The sequence below is a fragment of the Eleginops maclovinus genome, chromosome 11, assembly GCF_036324505.1.
Source record: "Eleginops maclovinus isolate JMC-PN-2008 ecotype Puerto Natales chromosome 11, JC_Emac_rtc_rv5, whole genome shotgun sequence".
NCBI classification, from domain to species: domain Eukaryota; kingdom Metazoa; phylum Chordata; class Actinopteri; order Perciformes; family Eleginopidae; genus Eleginops; species Eleginops maclovinus.
Genome location: NC_086359.1, coordinates 20,451,775 through 20,468,917, shown reverse-complemented (window position 1 = coordinate 20,468,917; position 17,143 = coordinate 20,451,775). Strand labels below are relative to the sequence as shown.

The 17,143-nt window shown below is 39.4% G+C and overlaps 1 protein-coding gene across 3 annotated transcripts in view; it reads left to right on the top strand.

Annotated features, from left to right (window-relative positions):
• Positions 1-17,143, top strand: part of camkk1a (calcium/calmodulin-dependent protein kinase kinase 1, alpha a) — a 66,066-nt gene that overhangs the window by 23,655 nt on the left and 25,268 nt on the right. For all 3 annotated transcript variants that reach the window (XM_063894784.1, XM_063894783.1, XM_063894782.1), the window contains exons 2-4: positions 909-1,372; positions 8,636-8,683; positions 10,767-10,820. In XM_063894784.1, coding sequence (XP_063750854.1) covers positions 1,046-1,372; positions 8,636-8,683; positions 10,767-10,820 — 429 coding nt within the window. In that variant the 5' untranslated portion in view covers positions 909-1,045. The remainder of the gene's footprint in view (positions 1-908; positions 1,373-8,635; positions 8,684-10,766; positions 10,821-17,143) is intronic.

Here is a 17,143-nt window from a genome sequence, read left to right as displayed (position 1 = left end):
AAACAGACAGATACTATCGGAGTGGGTGTCATTTGTACTGAATGACTGGGGCTCACTTTGCATATCTGTGTTCTCCCATCTGCAGAACAAAACCTGGACCAGATGTACGAGAGAGCTTTGATATTCCCTTTCCGCGGCAATCTGCCTCTGACTTGATTTCCATTAGAGATGAAAGAGAAAAGGCACACTAAACCAATCCTGCTTAAAAGTCTGGGTTCATACAGACAATACTTTTTATGTGTGTGCATTTCTTTGTGTGTCAGTCCACCCACAAGCATTTCATAAGCATGCAGAGGGAGCCATGTGCAAAGGCATAAAGCACCATAAGCATTGCAGCATTTGGGTTAGGTTTTATCAGCGGGGACACTAATTTCCATTTATGAGTGCATGTCCAAGTAACCTGACCCACCACACCACCCACACAGAGGGGGAAGAACTTTTGGTTGATTAAACTTCAGTCTCATCAGGTCTCTCTCTGCAAAATGAGAGGCGAGCAGAAAATAGACACGGGACAATTCCTGAAAAGGAACCTGTTTATCATGTATATTATATTTCCAGTCAGTTAAGGCTTATTTTATTGGGGTTGAACATTTAAAATATACTGCTTCAAGTCGATGAAATGAACCCTTGCCCTCTTGCTTGAACCACGGGAATTAAATGAAATATCTGCTGGATATCCGCATGCTAACATATAGAAATTAGCATTTAGCTCAAAGCAAGTATGTTCTTATAGAGTATGATTGTATTGTTTTTTATATATAGGCACAGAAAACAGTATTGAATCTGTCAATCAAGTCTATTCTTTTAACAATCATTTAAAATCAGGATGACTAAAGTTATTTTTCTTGATTAAAATGTGGAAATACTCTATATCAACTCTCTCACTACCTCTCCTTCTGTGTTGCCAGCTTTGGTGGGAGGGTGAGCATTGCGACCGGAGGCTGGCCGAGGTCACATTGATGCTGGTGGCCGCTCCCTGGTACTGTCCCCGCCACTGTCCCCGCCACCTGCTCCAGCGCTGCCCCCACCTCCCTGCCAACCCACCATGGCTATGAGCAGTGACCTGGGCCGTGAGCGGCTGGACCCCGACTCTGACAAACAGACCAGCAATCTCACCGACATCATGAGTGCCATGACGACAAAAGACTCTGATGGCTCTACTACCAACGGCGTGAGGAATGGTGGGGCTCAGCAGGAGGGGGTTCAGACCAAGAGGACCCACGCTTTGCGACCTCACTTGACTGGAAGGAAGTTGTCACTGCAGGAGAGAGGCACCTACAAGTCGTCAGGAGGAGGGTACACGCACATTTCCCCTCGTGTGGCTCGCAGGCCCACCGTGGAGTCCAAACGTGTGTCCATATCAGACGCCCAGGTGAGGAAGAGATTTCTAGTCATGATAACCAAAAGTATAAAAGTGATCCAAATACGTAAGAAGAAATTGTAAAAAAAAAAACAGCTAGCTTCTGCAAAATGTAGTTAAACTACAATATAATTTCTGTGTACCCAAACACTGCACACTGGGTGGGTAGCACCATGTTGACGTAAAGGACAATATTCTTCCTGGTGCTTTTTATTTTTCGCTCTGGTTTCTATGTCACACATGTTTTCAGCTGTATTGCTGCTATGTCGTTGTTTTTTTTTGTCTGTTATTTAGTATTGCAACTTTCTTATTGGCTATTAAACAAACATTATCATGAACATGACTGCCCTATACCCCTATTTCAGCAGTAAACCTTTATCCTGTAAGAATTACCTCTGCAGTCCTATGATTTGGACATTATCTCACATTTATTTCCTCAGTTGGATGAGACAGGTGGTACCACAGCAGTGAGTGAAACTGAGAGATAGCAGCTATGTTGTGTTTATGAGAGCAATTGCCATTACTAGATATGAGCACTGTATTTCTAAATACATCTGCCTTATCAGTAAGGATAGAGGAGCAGAAAGCCTGTGGACAACATGAAAAGAATAGAGAAGTGTGAGAAGATGTGCAGACTAGTTTCCCCATTAGCACCCATCAGGGAATCATGCCTTTGTGTAATAACTCATTTATGTCATCATTATCCTTACTTCTGCCACTGATGTGAATCCTATATAATACTCCATGTTCTGCATTGCAAGCACATGCTTAAAGATGTGAGAACATTTTCATCTGAATTGGCTGTGAGAAGAGTACCTTTGACTCATCAGGCAGGCATGAAATGCTTTCTGGCCAGCCTTGTGCTGCTGGAAAAACCATTAAAGAAGAGTATGATGGAGGTGTGCGCTGCTAATCACCTGCCAGGATAATGATTTGGAACATTTATTTTACTGTGTGTGCATGTCTGTTTTGATAGTTATATATACAGTGGGGCAAAAAAGTATTTAGTCAGCCACCAATTGTGCAAGTTCTCCCATTTAAAAAGATGAGAGATGCCTGTAATTTTCATCATAGGTATACCTCAACTATAAGAGACAGAATGGGGGAAACAATCAAGGAAATAGGTAAAATAAGTATTTGGTCACCTACAAACAAGCAAGATTTCTGGCTCTCACAGACCTGTAAAGACACCTGTCCACAACCTCAAACAGTCATACTCCAAACTCCACTATGGCCAAGACCAAAGAGCTGTCAAAGGAGACCAGAGACAAAATTGTAGACCTGCACCAGGCTGGGAAAACTGAATCTGCAATAGGTAAGCAGCTTGGTGTGAAGAAATCAACTGTGGGAGCAATTATTAGAAAATGGAAGACATACAAGACCACTGCTAATCTCCCTCGATCTGGGGCTCCACGCAAGATCTCACCCCGTGGGGTCAAAATGATCACAAGAACGGTGAGCAAAAATGCCAGAACCACACGGGGGGACCTAGTGAATGACCTGCAGAGAGCTGGGACCAAAGTAACAGAGGCTACCATCAGTAACACACTACGACGCCAGGGACTTACATCCTGCAGTTCCAGACGTCCCCCCCTGCTTAAGCCAGTACATGTCCAGGCCCGTCTGAAGTTTGCTAGAGGGCATTTGGATGATCCAGAAGAGGATTGGGAGAATGTCATATGGTCAGATGAAACCAAAATAGAACTTTTTGGTAAAAACTCAACTCGTCGTGTTTGGAGGAGAAAGAATGCAGAGTTGCATCCAAAGAACACCATACCTACTGTGAAGCATGGGGGTGGAAACATCATGCTTTGGGGCTGTTTTTCTGCAAAGGGACCAGGACGACTGATCCGTGTAAAGGAAAGAATGAATGGGGCCATGTATCGTGAGATTTTGAGTGAAAACCTCCTTCCATCAGCAAGGGCGCTGAAGATGAAGCGTGGCTGGGTCTTTCAGCATGACAATGATCCCAAACACACCGCCAGGACAACGAAGGAGTGGCTTCGTAAGAAGCATTTCAAGGTCCTGGAGTGGCCTAGCCAGTGTCCAGATCTCAACCCCATAGAAAATCTTTGGGGGGAGTTGAAAGTCTGTGTTGCCCAGTGACCGCCCCAAAACATCACTGCTTTAGAGGAGATCTGCATGGAGGAATGGGCCAAAATACCAGCAACAGTGTGTGAAAACCTTGTGAAGACTTACAGAAAACGTTTGACCTCTGTCATTGCCAACAAAGGGTATATAACAAAGTATTGAGATGAACTTTTGTTATTGACCAAATACTTATTTTCCACAATCATTTGAAAATGAATTATTTAAAAATCCTACAATGTGATTTTCTGGATTGTTTCCCCCATTCTGTCTCTCATAGTTGAGGTATACCTATGATAAAAATTACAGGCCTCTCTCATCTTTTTAAATGGGAGAACTTGCACAATTGGTGGCTGACTAAATACTTTTTTGCCCCACTGTAATTATACATTGGTTACAGCTAGAAAACATGTATTTTAATTTATACACTGTAGCTTTAGATTTAGGCTGTTCCGGTTTATGTTGGAACATGTATATGCCTGTTGCATTTCTGGTGTTTTTTAATGCACGTTCACTGGCGTTTAACATCTGAAACCAGCTGCTTTATTACCTGCTTTCTATAGTCTAAGGGAGGTGATAGACACACCTTATTCATACTGGTGCAATAAGGTTGCACCCTGAAACCTAACCTTATTGGCTTCAGAACATCTCACCAAAAGACTGCAGTTGAACATTAGCATACACTGGCTAACGATAGCCTACATATAGCTTAGGTTAGTTAGAGTGAAAAGAGCAAAAAAGCTAGCCTTTCACTGACCACATTTTTGTATTGCTTCTTAGAACTCCACAGTTCTATAGCAGTGTAAAAGGAATTGCTGGACGTTTTGGGAAATTGCTGCAATGATTGACCCCACAGTCCCACTAACATTTAGCCCCAGGAGACTTTTAGCTTAGGCCAGGTAGCATGCGAACAGGGAGAAAACTAGCCTTTCTATGTCCAAGGTTTTTTAAATTTTTTTGTTCTTGGTACTCGGCAGTTATGTGGCACTGTAAAAGAAATTGTTTGACATTTGCTGCCATGAAATCAAAAAATATGACTACAATTATTTACATAACATAAGAAACAAGCAGCTGAAAGCATCTCTTTGTGCCAATCCATTAAAAACTAAGAGCATGCTGCTGGGTGCGGCCGAATCTCCATTTACCTCTGACTTTTTTCCAATTCCGAGTGAGCATTAAATATTCATAGCATCTGCCAGGCTGTGGAACCCCTCTGATTTTAACAGACTGCTGCCACAGACTCCCAGACCTGTCATTGTGTCCTTTACGATCTGGAAATGGAATTGCAGACGCTCGCCCATAAAAAGGACTCATGTTGCTTGTATTTCCCTGCTCTCTCTGGATCTACAGTATAAAACAGCAGAGAAAAAAAAAAGAGTTAAAATAACTTCTAGCATGCATAAACATCAGTTATGGCTGGCTTAGTTCATTCACTGTTTCTCAATATAACAGCAGTCACCACATTGGAAAAAGTGGTTAAGAATAACTTGTACATGCATGTTTTCCCAATTAGTGTCAGAATTTGTTTTTCCGAGACTCATTAGGGACAGTGAAATGTCCACCTTGACATGTAATGAATCCCAGTGCTATAGGCCATATGAGTATAAACTGCATGAACAGATTTGGTTTAACTAAAGCACAAAAGCTCTTTACTCCTTTTCTCTCCCTGTGGCAGGAAACTCATCTTTGGTTCCCACTCCTGACTTTCTCATCCCATTTGTAATTGTCCCTCACTCTATTTTGTACACATAAAATGATTATGTGTACAATTTTCTCTCCTCCTGGGAAGTTGTAGGATTTTCTTAAGAACCCATACATTTCTCTGTTTTGTGTGTTCAAGTTCAGATTAAGAGAATCAAGAAAAAACTAACCAAAAACACAGGGTTACATGTTTGCCTTTCTACTTGAAAGCACACCCATTATTAGGCCATAAGGCGCATACAACGTTATGAAAGACGTGCAGTTTCGCATGGTTACATTTTCAGTACAGAGGTTTAATGACCAAAGCTAACTAGAAGGGTTACATCTGTCAGTTAAACACTTTGCTAGTTTGATATATGTTTCCACATGGGACAGGAATTCAGGAATCTTCCTGGGGGAAAGTCATGTAGGCAGGGATTGCGATGGGTCGCAATTTTGTAAGTTTTTTTTCAGTAATGTAAAGTTTAGGTGGCAAAACTATATGGATAGCTTTAGGAAAAACATCAAGGATTGGTTGATATAAATATACGTACTAGCCTAAGTTTGTTACATTGATTATCTTACATGACTTTGCCTACATAGGTTACGTCATTAAAAACCTGTAACCTTGAATATAAAGTTGACTTTTTGGTTTCACACAAGAGACAAACTCTGGTCTCCTGGGCCAAAGTCCTGTTTGTTTAAGCAGACAATCCTCCACTCAACAATATCAATATATGATGGCAAACTAAACCTACATGATGGGTAGCAATTGAAAACCACTTGTAAAAGCTATTTCATGGCGTGACAACATCCAAAGGGAATGGAATAAAAAAGAAAGTGGCAATAATCCAAAATGTAACTGTAAGTGTTAAGCTTGCATCTAGAAATCTCTACCAGAAATGTCTCCTGAAAAGTTAATTCACTCTTAAAAATTGTATTTGCTATGTGTGATTAAGTGTATATTCATTGTCATTTATTCTGGACACATATCTATTCATTTGGTAGTTCATCTTAAAGAGAAATCTCACCCAACCCAAGGAAATAAACCATTCTTTGTTTGCTACAGCCATAATAACGCTCTGTCAAAATTGATTTAAAATGAAAGGTTAGGAAATGATTTTACACATACTGAACAGTTTTTAAATATGATCCAACACAAATTCCCTTTTATTACATACACATCCTGAGGCAGGTATCCTCATCATTCATCATAAGAAGGAAATTCATGGCCATTGATTTTGAACGCCCCAGTGGCAGTGATGTATTTGTTATGCACTGATATCGATCAGATGTTCCAGTAATGGATGCAGGGTGGGATGTGGAGAAGATCAGACCGAATCACAGACAAAGAATCAGTGAAAGGTTTCTCGCTGAGGAAAGACAGTGCTGGTTATCTAAGCAATAGTCCAACATGACAGTGTGACTGAAAAAGCCCTCTAAAGATTTATCTGAGCTCAGTGAAGCATTTATCCATGTGCATGTGTGGCAGATGTATTTAAGGCTTTCTGCATGGCCTCTTTATCCATCAGGCCTGGCAGAGTATTAACTGCAGTGGACGCTGAGCATGTGCTGGCAAAATGTGAACCCAATAGAATTCCTCTCAGACAATCCCCCCCTACTGCTCTTTTCTTGGGCTTCTCCTCATTTGCCTTTCCCTTTATCCTTCGCCGCCCTGTTTTTCTACATTCTCTTTATCTCTTTTCAACCAATCAAAGCATTGTTTTTCAAAAAGTTCCACTGCTTGCCTCACCTAACAAAGCCCTGTCCTCTTTTTTTTTATATCAAACCCTTTGTAATAATCCCTGCCCACAGTACTTCACACCATTATAGCCTACAGTGCATAACCCTCCAATGCACAATCCTTACATCTCCCACAGCACAGCCACGCTCAGTACCAGCTACATAACCAGAGTTATGTAACCCACTACATAATGTCATATTTTCTAAAATACCTTGCCTAGTGGAGAGTGAAGTCCTGCCTTGCACCATGCAATACTTTCTCTTGGTGTGTTTATTACATCTGTGTTCGTATGGCTCTGATGCTGTGAATGTGTCCCAGTATGAAGCCTCAGGCACTACCTGTTCTGCTTTCAGTCCATTTTGTCCACAGCTCCATCCCCTTCATTCTAACTACAGGGCATGATACTGTATATATTCCAGGGGATAAATGGTTTACAAATAATATGAAATGCATTCAAATGAATAGTCAATAAGTAATTGACCAATAATAGATAACCAAATAGCTTTTATTGACTTAAAGCTTTAAATGTGACAGAATGACGTTATAAAATTACAAATTAAATGTTATTATTACCAGGTACAATTACTTAAAAAATATATATGTTTCTGTGTTGAGTATTGATGCGAGTCTTGAATCTATGTTTTTAGGGAGCTTTCAGCTTTATTGCCCAGTTTAAAACATTGATGAGGGGATCGAACAAGAAAAAAATCTACTTAAGATTGTGACATTGCTTTTTCAATTTTTAACAGTTTATTATCTGTAACCTGTTACAGTTCTAAAGATGTGGCAGTATGCACCTATAAAGTTGGTGTGCGATCCTCAAAAAAGAAGAGAAGAAGAGGCATGTTAGAGCTGTCCAAAATAGTCTCCCGAACGTCAGTTAGCAAAATAAAAGGCTTAGTCCAGCAATTTTTCAATAGTTTCGTTGTCTCTGCCAAAAACTTCATTCTGGAGCTGTGCCTGGTCAGTTGGTCAAATTTGTCGGGCAGGAAATCCAAAATGTGGGATAATTTTTATAAATACTTATATGTAGCACAATGTATCATCTAATATTAATAACCATAAAGCCGCAGCGACTAGTTGACTAATTTCCTGAATTTACCACTAATAGTCAACTAGGACAATCTTTTGTCAAGGGCAGCTTGACATATTTTTTCAAAGATTCAGAAGAAGAAGACTTGATTGCGATTTGAAGTGAAAGCTTTTTTATGCATCATATAGAGTCAGAAAGTGACTGCAGATTTTGTTAGGCCCATAAGATATGTAATCATTCATCCTAGCCCATCTTACTCTAAAGTGTAAGCACAAAGAAAACAAAATCATTGATTATGTTTTATTCCATATCGTGCATCCCTAGTGTTCTCTGCTTACTTTCCGCTCATTGACTTTGCTATCTGTGTGCACCCCATGCCTCTGAATGCACCCCCCCCCCCAGCGTCCTGCTGTGGTCTGCTCTTCTCCGCCTTGCCCCTGGCTGACTCCGTGCTGTAGCAGCGGTTGCTATGGAACTGCAAATCAGCCTTTTAAGCAGTAGCACTCTAATGGATTTGCAGACAGTAAACAGAAACTACAGACTGCATCGTTACCTACATCTCTGACATAAATGACTCTCAGCATTTTTACCCACACAGAGAGCGGGGACACTTTGTTCTTGTACGAAAGGCGGCCCTGTTTCTCTTTGCTTTAGATGATGAAAGTGCCTGTCATGTTTATGTTGATGATTTAGTTCTTCATGTCCACCACATTTTCTCTCTCCCCTACAGGACTGTATCCAGTTGAACCAGTATAAGCTGAAGAGTGAGATTGGAAAGGTGAGTTTTCTCCTTTTTTTGTATTTGGAACTGATAAGGTAAAATTCCCTCTAATAAAAATCATTTTTAACAAACTCTGTCAGCTGGGAAACCGATTTTAACATTCCAATTATTGATATTTCTGAAATGTTCATACATTATCATTATCTACATGAGAAAGAAAAAACTGTTTATAAAATCCTTCAATTTCCATCGCTTATCCGGTGTCGGGTCGTGGAAGCAGTCCAAGCAGGGTGCCCCTAACTTCCCTCTCCCATGCCTCGTCAACCAGCTGTGACTGAGGGATTCCAAAGCGCTCCCAGGTCTGCATGGAGATGTAATCCTTGCACCTGGTCCTGTGTCTGCCTGTTGGCCTCCTCCCAGCTGAATGTGCTTGGAACACCTTGCTAGGAATGCGGCCAGGTGGAATTTTTAGACTCAATTGGCTGCTTTCTAAGCGAACGAACAGTGGCTCTATTCAGAGTCCCTCCCTTATCTCTAAGAGATTATAGCCACACCCTGAAGGAAACCCATTGCTGCCGCTAATCTTCACAATTTCTATCTTCTGGTCATGACCTATCCTTCCTGAACATAAGATGGACCGATAGATTGAGATCTTTGCCTTCTGGCTCAGCTCTTTTCATCACAATGTTCCGGTAAAGCGACTGCAGTACGGATCCCGCTATATCTTCATGGTGGTTCTAAATAAATAGTCTGGGGATCCCCAGAGCTGATAGGATTCATCCTCAGGGGAATATGAATAGCTGTAAAAAACTATAACAATCCATCCAATGGAGATATTTCAATCTCAGTCCCACTATAATCGAGAGCTTCACCTTTTAGCATGGCCCACAAAAACAAACTGTGTGACAAAATCACTAGATTTGAGAACGTCACAGGGAAGAAATAAAAAGCACAACATTCAAAGTGTGCTATAGAACTCATGTGGTGTACCAGACCATTTCAAACTCCATAGAAGACACAGAGCGGCAGCATTACTTAATCTGTCAGCACACCCGAACGACTCAAGGTTTTGCATTTCAAAAAGTGACGCTTGGAGATAAACTCTGCAGGGAATTCACTGTGGCAGCAAAAGAGATCGAAATTGAAAAAACTGGATAACAGAAAAGAGCAAATCTTTTTACACAATAAGGCTAGACACACTGTGTGTTTAGATTAGCAAACAGTGCTCAAATGGCCTATTTACAGCAGCCGTATTGTTAGACGTTAATGTAGTTTATTTTAAAAGATGGACAAACATCAGATTGATATTTATATGTACACTTGATCATACAGTATCTGTGTCTAGCAGTTAATCCGTGATGTCATATTCTCTATTTTTAAACGTAGTGATTCCGTGAACACTGGAATAAATGCTTCTGATTTGATCCATCATTTAAAAACTAAATTTGGAGGATTTTATACTCTAAAGCCAACAAATGGATTGTTGTTTGTCCATGAGACAAATTTCCTCCTTTCATTTTCCATCAGCCAGCTGGCAAATTTGGCCAAGCAAGACATGAAAAGTTATATAATTCACAAACTTTATTTAATTCCTGTGCGCATGTGATCAGCTTTCCAAGCGGTTTTGTTACATGTATGAGAAGAAACCATGCTGGGATAAAAAAGGTGTGTGTGTGTGTGTGTGTGTGTGTGTGTGTGTGTGTGTGTGTGTGTGTGTGTGTGTGTGTGTGTGTGTGTGTGTGTGTGTGTGTGTGTGTGTGTGTGTGTGTGTGTGTGTGTGTGTGTGTGTGTGTGTGTGTGTGTGTGTGTGTGTGTGTGTGTGTGTGTGTGTGTGTGTGTGTGTGTGTGTGTGTGTGTGTGTGTGTGTGTGTGTGTGTGTGTGTGTGTGTGTGTGTGTGTGTGTGTGTGTGTGTGTGTGTGTGTGTGTGTGTTCTTTTTGATAGGAAACTGCACTGCCTTCAAAACATTCTGTCAGTTTGATGCTGCCGTCTGTTCTCAAAGTGATGCTTTAAGGATCACTTTTGTTGTTTTTAATGGGGAGCTGCAGCATAAAAAATAACATTGAATTTTCATTTAATAATGTGTTGCTGTGATCAAATCTGCCCACATCTTAATATTCATGTGTTTCGTTGTACTGCAGGGCTCCTACGGTGTGGTTAAACTTGCCTACAATGAGGATGATGACAAACATTATGTAAGTTCTTGTTTTATATTCCATGCAGCAAATCGTATCTCTGAGAATGAATCAAGCCTCTCGGCGTGTATTGCTATAGTCCTAATTATCCTGTAGCGGTTCCTTTTTGGTAAAATGACTATTTCACTCCGCCCCTGCTTGGGGGCAATTATTAATTGATATCTAAAGTATCGTAATGATTTACGAATTTGGGCGTGGCCGCTTGAGGTAAGAAATATATTGCCGTGGCGACAACGCTGCATGTAGCTTTAATTACACAGGTATACCTAATAAGTCAATAATTTGACACAACATACTGATTCAAACATGATTTTATTTAGTGATAAAGGATCGTATTGCTTCCACCAAGAAAAAGTAGTCGGTTCTACTGAATTGTAATGGTAAGTTAAAATGAAAACAGCGCTGGTCGAGGTTTGTCTGTTCACATTTTCTTTTCCATTAACCAGTTTTTAAACACCTAGAGCATACATTGTTCTTTTAAGTGTCAACTTGCTCTTTTTCTTCTTCCTCAAACATTTTTTGTCGTCTTGTTGTTGTTCACTTTTAATTTTCTTTAATGGGGACAGTATAGCCATCATGAACCTTAAGTTCCATGTTCTTTCAAAATATAAAAACATATATTCAAAAAGTATTCTGTCGTGGATCCGAGGTTTCAACACTCACAACATTAATCAAGAGAAGCTCATTAAGACATGAACACAGAGATAACGATGGAGGATTTGTGTCGTTTATATAGGAAGCATCCTGCCTTTAACGCACACACACATTCCAATCCTCAAACTTCAGCCTGCTCAGTGAACATAGAAATAGAAGTATAGACTTCTGTCTTTTGACCTTGGGAGGCGACAGGTCAATCTTACTGTCCTTTAAGGCCGTACATGTCAAAGATGCTTGAGGAATTGCAGAACAGATCCTGAACATATTTAGACACTTGCTTGGAGAAACTTTGGGAATAACATTAGAAGTGTATAACTTAGATTGCATTAACAATTCCATGGTGTTTTTTTGTGAAGCATGAAAACAAATGTTGTTTTTTTGATAATAGCTGAAGTTAAATTGACCGCTTATTATATTCCACTTCTCTGTGGATCATATTGATCCACAGAGAAGTGGAATATGATGAGCGCCCTTGGCAACGGTTTGCTTTCCAAATGTTCAAATTGACCAATCAGAATTGAGTGTTCAATTAAGCCATGTTACATATGATATGAAAGATCTATCCATTCTTTGTTCTTCCATCTTGTTGCTTGTTAGTTCTGTAAACTTAAATGTCCAAGGCATTTGCTACCTTGTCAGAAACTTGGAAATGAAAGTGACTTCTGGTGTTACTTAAAGTGCTTCCAAGACTTTATGATCTATTTCAAAAGCAGTGCTGCTGTTGCTTTGATTGCCGGGTAGCTGCTAAGAGGTCGGCTCGTTCTGGATATGGGCCATAAATGAAGTCATTTTAGTTGTTTTCATCCAGGTGATATACCCTTAACAGCTTGGCAAACCCTACAAATTTAAGCTGTTTTATGTTTAAACACATCTAAGCTGCCCCGTAAAGTAACAATGAAAGTGTTTGGATGAGTCATGCGGATTACAGCTGCCAACTCTGGATGTGTTTAAGATGTACTTTTGAACTGGAGCCAGTGAGAGCTCCGAGCTAAACACAACCCAGTATTAACATGGCAGCTTGTAAATGGGCTGCAGAACGATAAACAACAGGGGTTTATGTAAAGCCGCAGACAAACCCTGTAACATTAGTGAAAGATTATAACGAGTGAGTGCTTTATATAGACTTTCATTCTGGAGGAATAATGACATGCAGCTTTAAGTAATATCAGAGTGCTGCTCAGACATTCAGCAGAATGCAACCCGGTCTCCTGGAAATTGGCAAAACTAAAGTAACCTCTTGCTGTCCAGATCATATTTTTATCTACTTAAAGAAGAAACGTTGACCATCATATCTGGCAATGTTGATACTGAACGCATCGCCAAAATGTTAACTGTTAGCAGTTATTTCACCATACTTCAATATTTGATATTATTGCTTATTGTATTTGAATTTTCTTGATAATAGAACTATTTTTCTCGAATAAAACTAGTGAAAAATGTTCGTCCCAGTATAAGATAATGTCTTTTAAATGTTTGGTTTTGACAATTCAAATAATATAAACTTCAATATAATATCAAACAGAGATAAACATGACCACATTACAGAGCTGAAAACGGGAACTATTATCATTATGTTCTGTTAATTGACAATTCAATTGGCTATTGCAGCTCTTTTGCAAACTTACGGTAATAAGCTTTTTTGCGGTTATGTTTAGACAACTCACAGCACCTGATCAAGTTTGGGGAAAGATCTTGGTTTAGGTTTAGGACAAAACATGTATACTTTATTAACATTTAATGGAAACTCTAATCTTTCCCAGGCCAATACTACACATAGTTTTAATGATGGCTGTAATGGCACTTGACTCCAGTCGGTTTATCTAGGTGTGCCCAAATATTCCCATAAGTAGTGGATGGAAAAGCATGTTAAATAACATTTTCTTTTGCAGATTTTCTGGGAATTTGGTTTGTGCTAAATGAATGAAATGGATGAAAAGTGGACTGAAGTGCTTTTCTGTGTACACCCACCATCCACTCAGACCTCCTCTCTATGACTACTCTGCAGTGCATAAATATAACTCTTCCCACACTGCAAAAAAAGCAACCTTTCCCTTTAAATTGGAATCAGCCGATCAGCTGATACCGTGTATTTAAGACGGTATCAGTTGCTGTATGAGAGAATCCATTTGCAAAAGCAGTGATTTTATTCTGTCAGAATAACCCTAAATGAAGCCACAGTTTCAAATGCAACAATTTTTTCCGCCTGTCCCTACAGTCAGTATGTCTGTTAAGTCTTTCCTTCCGCTCTGTGTGGAAGCACTGTTGCTGATTATTGAAACGGATGGTAAATGTCCCTTTCCGGGACAGACTGCAGGTTATTGCCTGCTGGCTCCAATGACAGACACATCTGAAATAACAATGACAGAAATCCGGAGAGCAGTAATGATTGCATGGAGGGGGATTCTATTTCCTGGCAATCTGGGCGGCTTTCATAAAAAAAACTGATTGCATATTTCCTGCATATCTGCAGCATGAGCCCACATACAGTATGCTCAAATAACACACACACACACACAAAAAAGACACAGGAAATATAATATATGATAGATATTATCCAGTAGTTTACTAAAAAAATCTATATGTTTATATATAATATATGTTTGTGCAAAAGGAATGACTGTTATTGTATTATGTTTTTTAATATTAAATTGTAACACTTAATGTTAATTCCAAGTTCTCAGACTTGAGGGAAACACTAATAAATATGTATAGTTGATAAAACAGCAGTGCTTAGTTGTAGGATGATTTAAATTAGGTTTTCACTTGAAATTAAATGATTTCATGACTAATTATTACCACTGTTAGGATTTGACACAAAGGTATTTTAAGCACTGCTGTTTTTTCAACTATACATATTTATCAGTGTCTTACTCGGGATGTTGATGCCAGGTTTTGTCGTTAGAGACACATTCAAGAACATTAAAGGTGTCTGAATCCTGCCAGTGTTTGTGTGGTGTCCTGTGTTGTATAATTACCATGATCATTACTTGATTGGCAGGCTTCCAATTATGATGCAGGCCCTTCATTAGACTCAACCTCCTTTTTATGCAGTGATGAGTTCATTATAAGCAGGAGAAGACACGCAACAGCTGTACATGTGAAGGCCTTAAACTTATATTTATGAAATCAAACTGACATATTTTTCAAGGTCAGCTTCTTTTAGCAGTAGCCATTCCCTTTCCCTGAATTAGTTTTCAATGTCAGTTAGATTCAGTTTGTTGACGACATTTACAATACGGACACATGGGAAACGATGCTGCCATTCATCAAGTAGGACTATTTACTTTTCTACAGCCATGTTTAAGTTGTATTAAATGACTGCTACTACAGTAAAAGTGCTCAATGCGTGGCCATGAACAGCATTTCAATGTATTTGTCACTAAGTTAAGCATCGACAGCACATCAAAATGCATCTACAAAACAAAACATGGTCATTTTTTATTTTGACAGCATGTCAGTTTTAAACATCGCAAGGAATAATACAACAATTGGCTTTCATTAAAACTATGAATTTGTGATGCAAATTAAATATTTGCCCATGTCAACACTCAGTATAGGGTAAGCCCACTTACACCTTTATTTCTCAGATAAAACATGTTTGATTTTCATCATAGCAAACTCAACTCTTATTTACATGCACTCTTGTTTGTTTGTAGATTAGACAGCTGAACAATTCAGAGAAAGCACAATGGCTCATTGAGGGAATGATATGGTGACTGACATCATGCCTTAAACTTTAAATGTCCCCCCTCTTACAAAATAAATGTCCTACGGTCAAGCTTTTGGCTGCCTTTGATCAAAAACACCTGCTACTCTGTCCTATTTTAACATTGACAAAACCAAGATGATCCTGTTTTATCATGCTTTTATCGAGTCAATTCTGTCTTTCCGTTAATCTTGGTTTGGTAACCTTGACTTTAAAGAGCAAAAACTCTCCTAGTCAAATTATAAAATGGTCCAGCAGGCTGATTGGTGAGCCACAGCTAAACCTAGAGACCCTGTCCCTCAGGCAGTTACAGCGGTTATCCAGCTCCATAGTAGAAAAATGACTCCCACCCTCTGCACTCAGAGTTTCAGCTTATTTCTTCGGGCCCGAGGTTAGTTGTCCCAAAGAGCAGGACTAAGCGGTATAAAAACAGCTTCATCCCAGCAGAAATGACAAATTTGTCTGTCTGTCTGTCTGACTGTCTGACTGTCTGTCTTTCTATGAATTTTGAATGTCCATGCATGTCCGTGTTTTTTTTAAATTATTTTATTTAAATGTTTTGAGATTTGACATAAATATGTACTTTTATTAGTCCTTTTATTAGAGATGTGTCTGTTGCCTGTGTTTGTTTTAAGAGTGTCAGGATGGATCCCTTGTCTTTTTATTTGCAAACCAAATCTACCTACGGGTATAAATAAATAAACTGAACCTACTCCGCAGTATCTCCTTAGCACCAACTCAGAAGCTCTTTAACTGAAACACAAAACCACTTTATTTGTGTTTTCCACAATTACTACCATACTTTGCTAATAAGAAAAGTACACTCATTACTAATTAAATGTTTGATATATTTACTGTGTGTAACACTGCTTGGACATACCTTAACATACCACTTACCAAAGAAGTCAGAATTAAATGTTTTGATGACATTTATATACTGGAGATCCACCATCAGCCCCATATTCTTAAGTAAACTCTGGGATGAATAATATAAGTGTCCACATACAGCTACAAAAACATCACGAGCAAATAATAATAGCTGCAATAATTCTAAATATTACCTGAGAATTGTTATTTGGTTGACACGCACACAATCAGACAGACACACACACACAAAACCATGGAAACCGGATAAAGGGGCGGATCTACTTTCTGGCCAAAACTGTTTTCTGCACAGTCATAGCCATGGCGCCCACATTTTTGAAAGGAACTGCTGAGCCGGAGCGGTCTGAGGTGTTGAAGTAGAAGAGAATGTTCCACTTCACCATGAAGCAATGATCAGTGAAATGGTGCCATGCCATTATTCCAACATCAAAATTGTTGAAATTTAGAAACCAATAGTTTGAAAATGTCCTATTTGAATTAAAAGCCCATTGGTCCGACTGCCCTTTTGCTGAGACAAAATGCGCGCACTCTCCCTGGAACAAACACAAGTGTATGGCTAATAATCGCGTAAAATGACGTCATTTTACGTTCACTGTCCTGATGTTTTTATTCAACGTGACCCACATGACTCTGCCTCTGATTGGCTACTTCAGTATTTAAGCCTTGCCCTAATCAATCTCCCTGCTCATGCCTCATTGCCTTGATTGGTAGAGTTGGTTAATGATCAACTGAAACAACTCAACCATTGAAGGCAACAAAGTAATACAGAGAACGAGGGGTCATGTCTCTCTTATAGAAGGCAAAAACATTATCCTACCAAAATGGTCAGCTGATGTTATTATGAAATAATAAGCCAAGTTTTTTTGGTGTGTATTTTGGAACACTTGAACATAGAAATAATTGGTGTTTTTTCTTTGGGCGGGGGGGACTGTCGGACTATCAGAATATTCGGTTATCAGAACAAGCCTCAGTTAATCTCCCTGACATTCTGACACCATGGTATTGTTTTATTGAAATGTCTGACATTCAGTGAATATTCTACTGTCTCTTCTTTTGCATAACCAGTTCCTTGTTA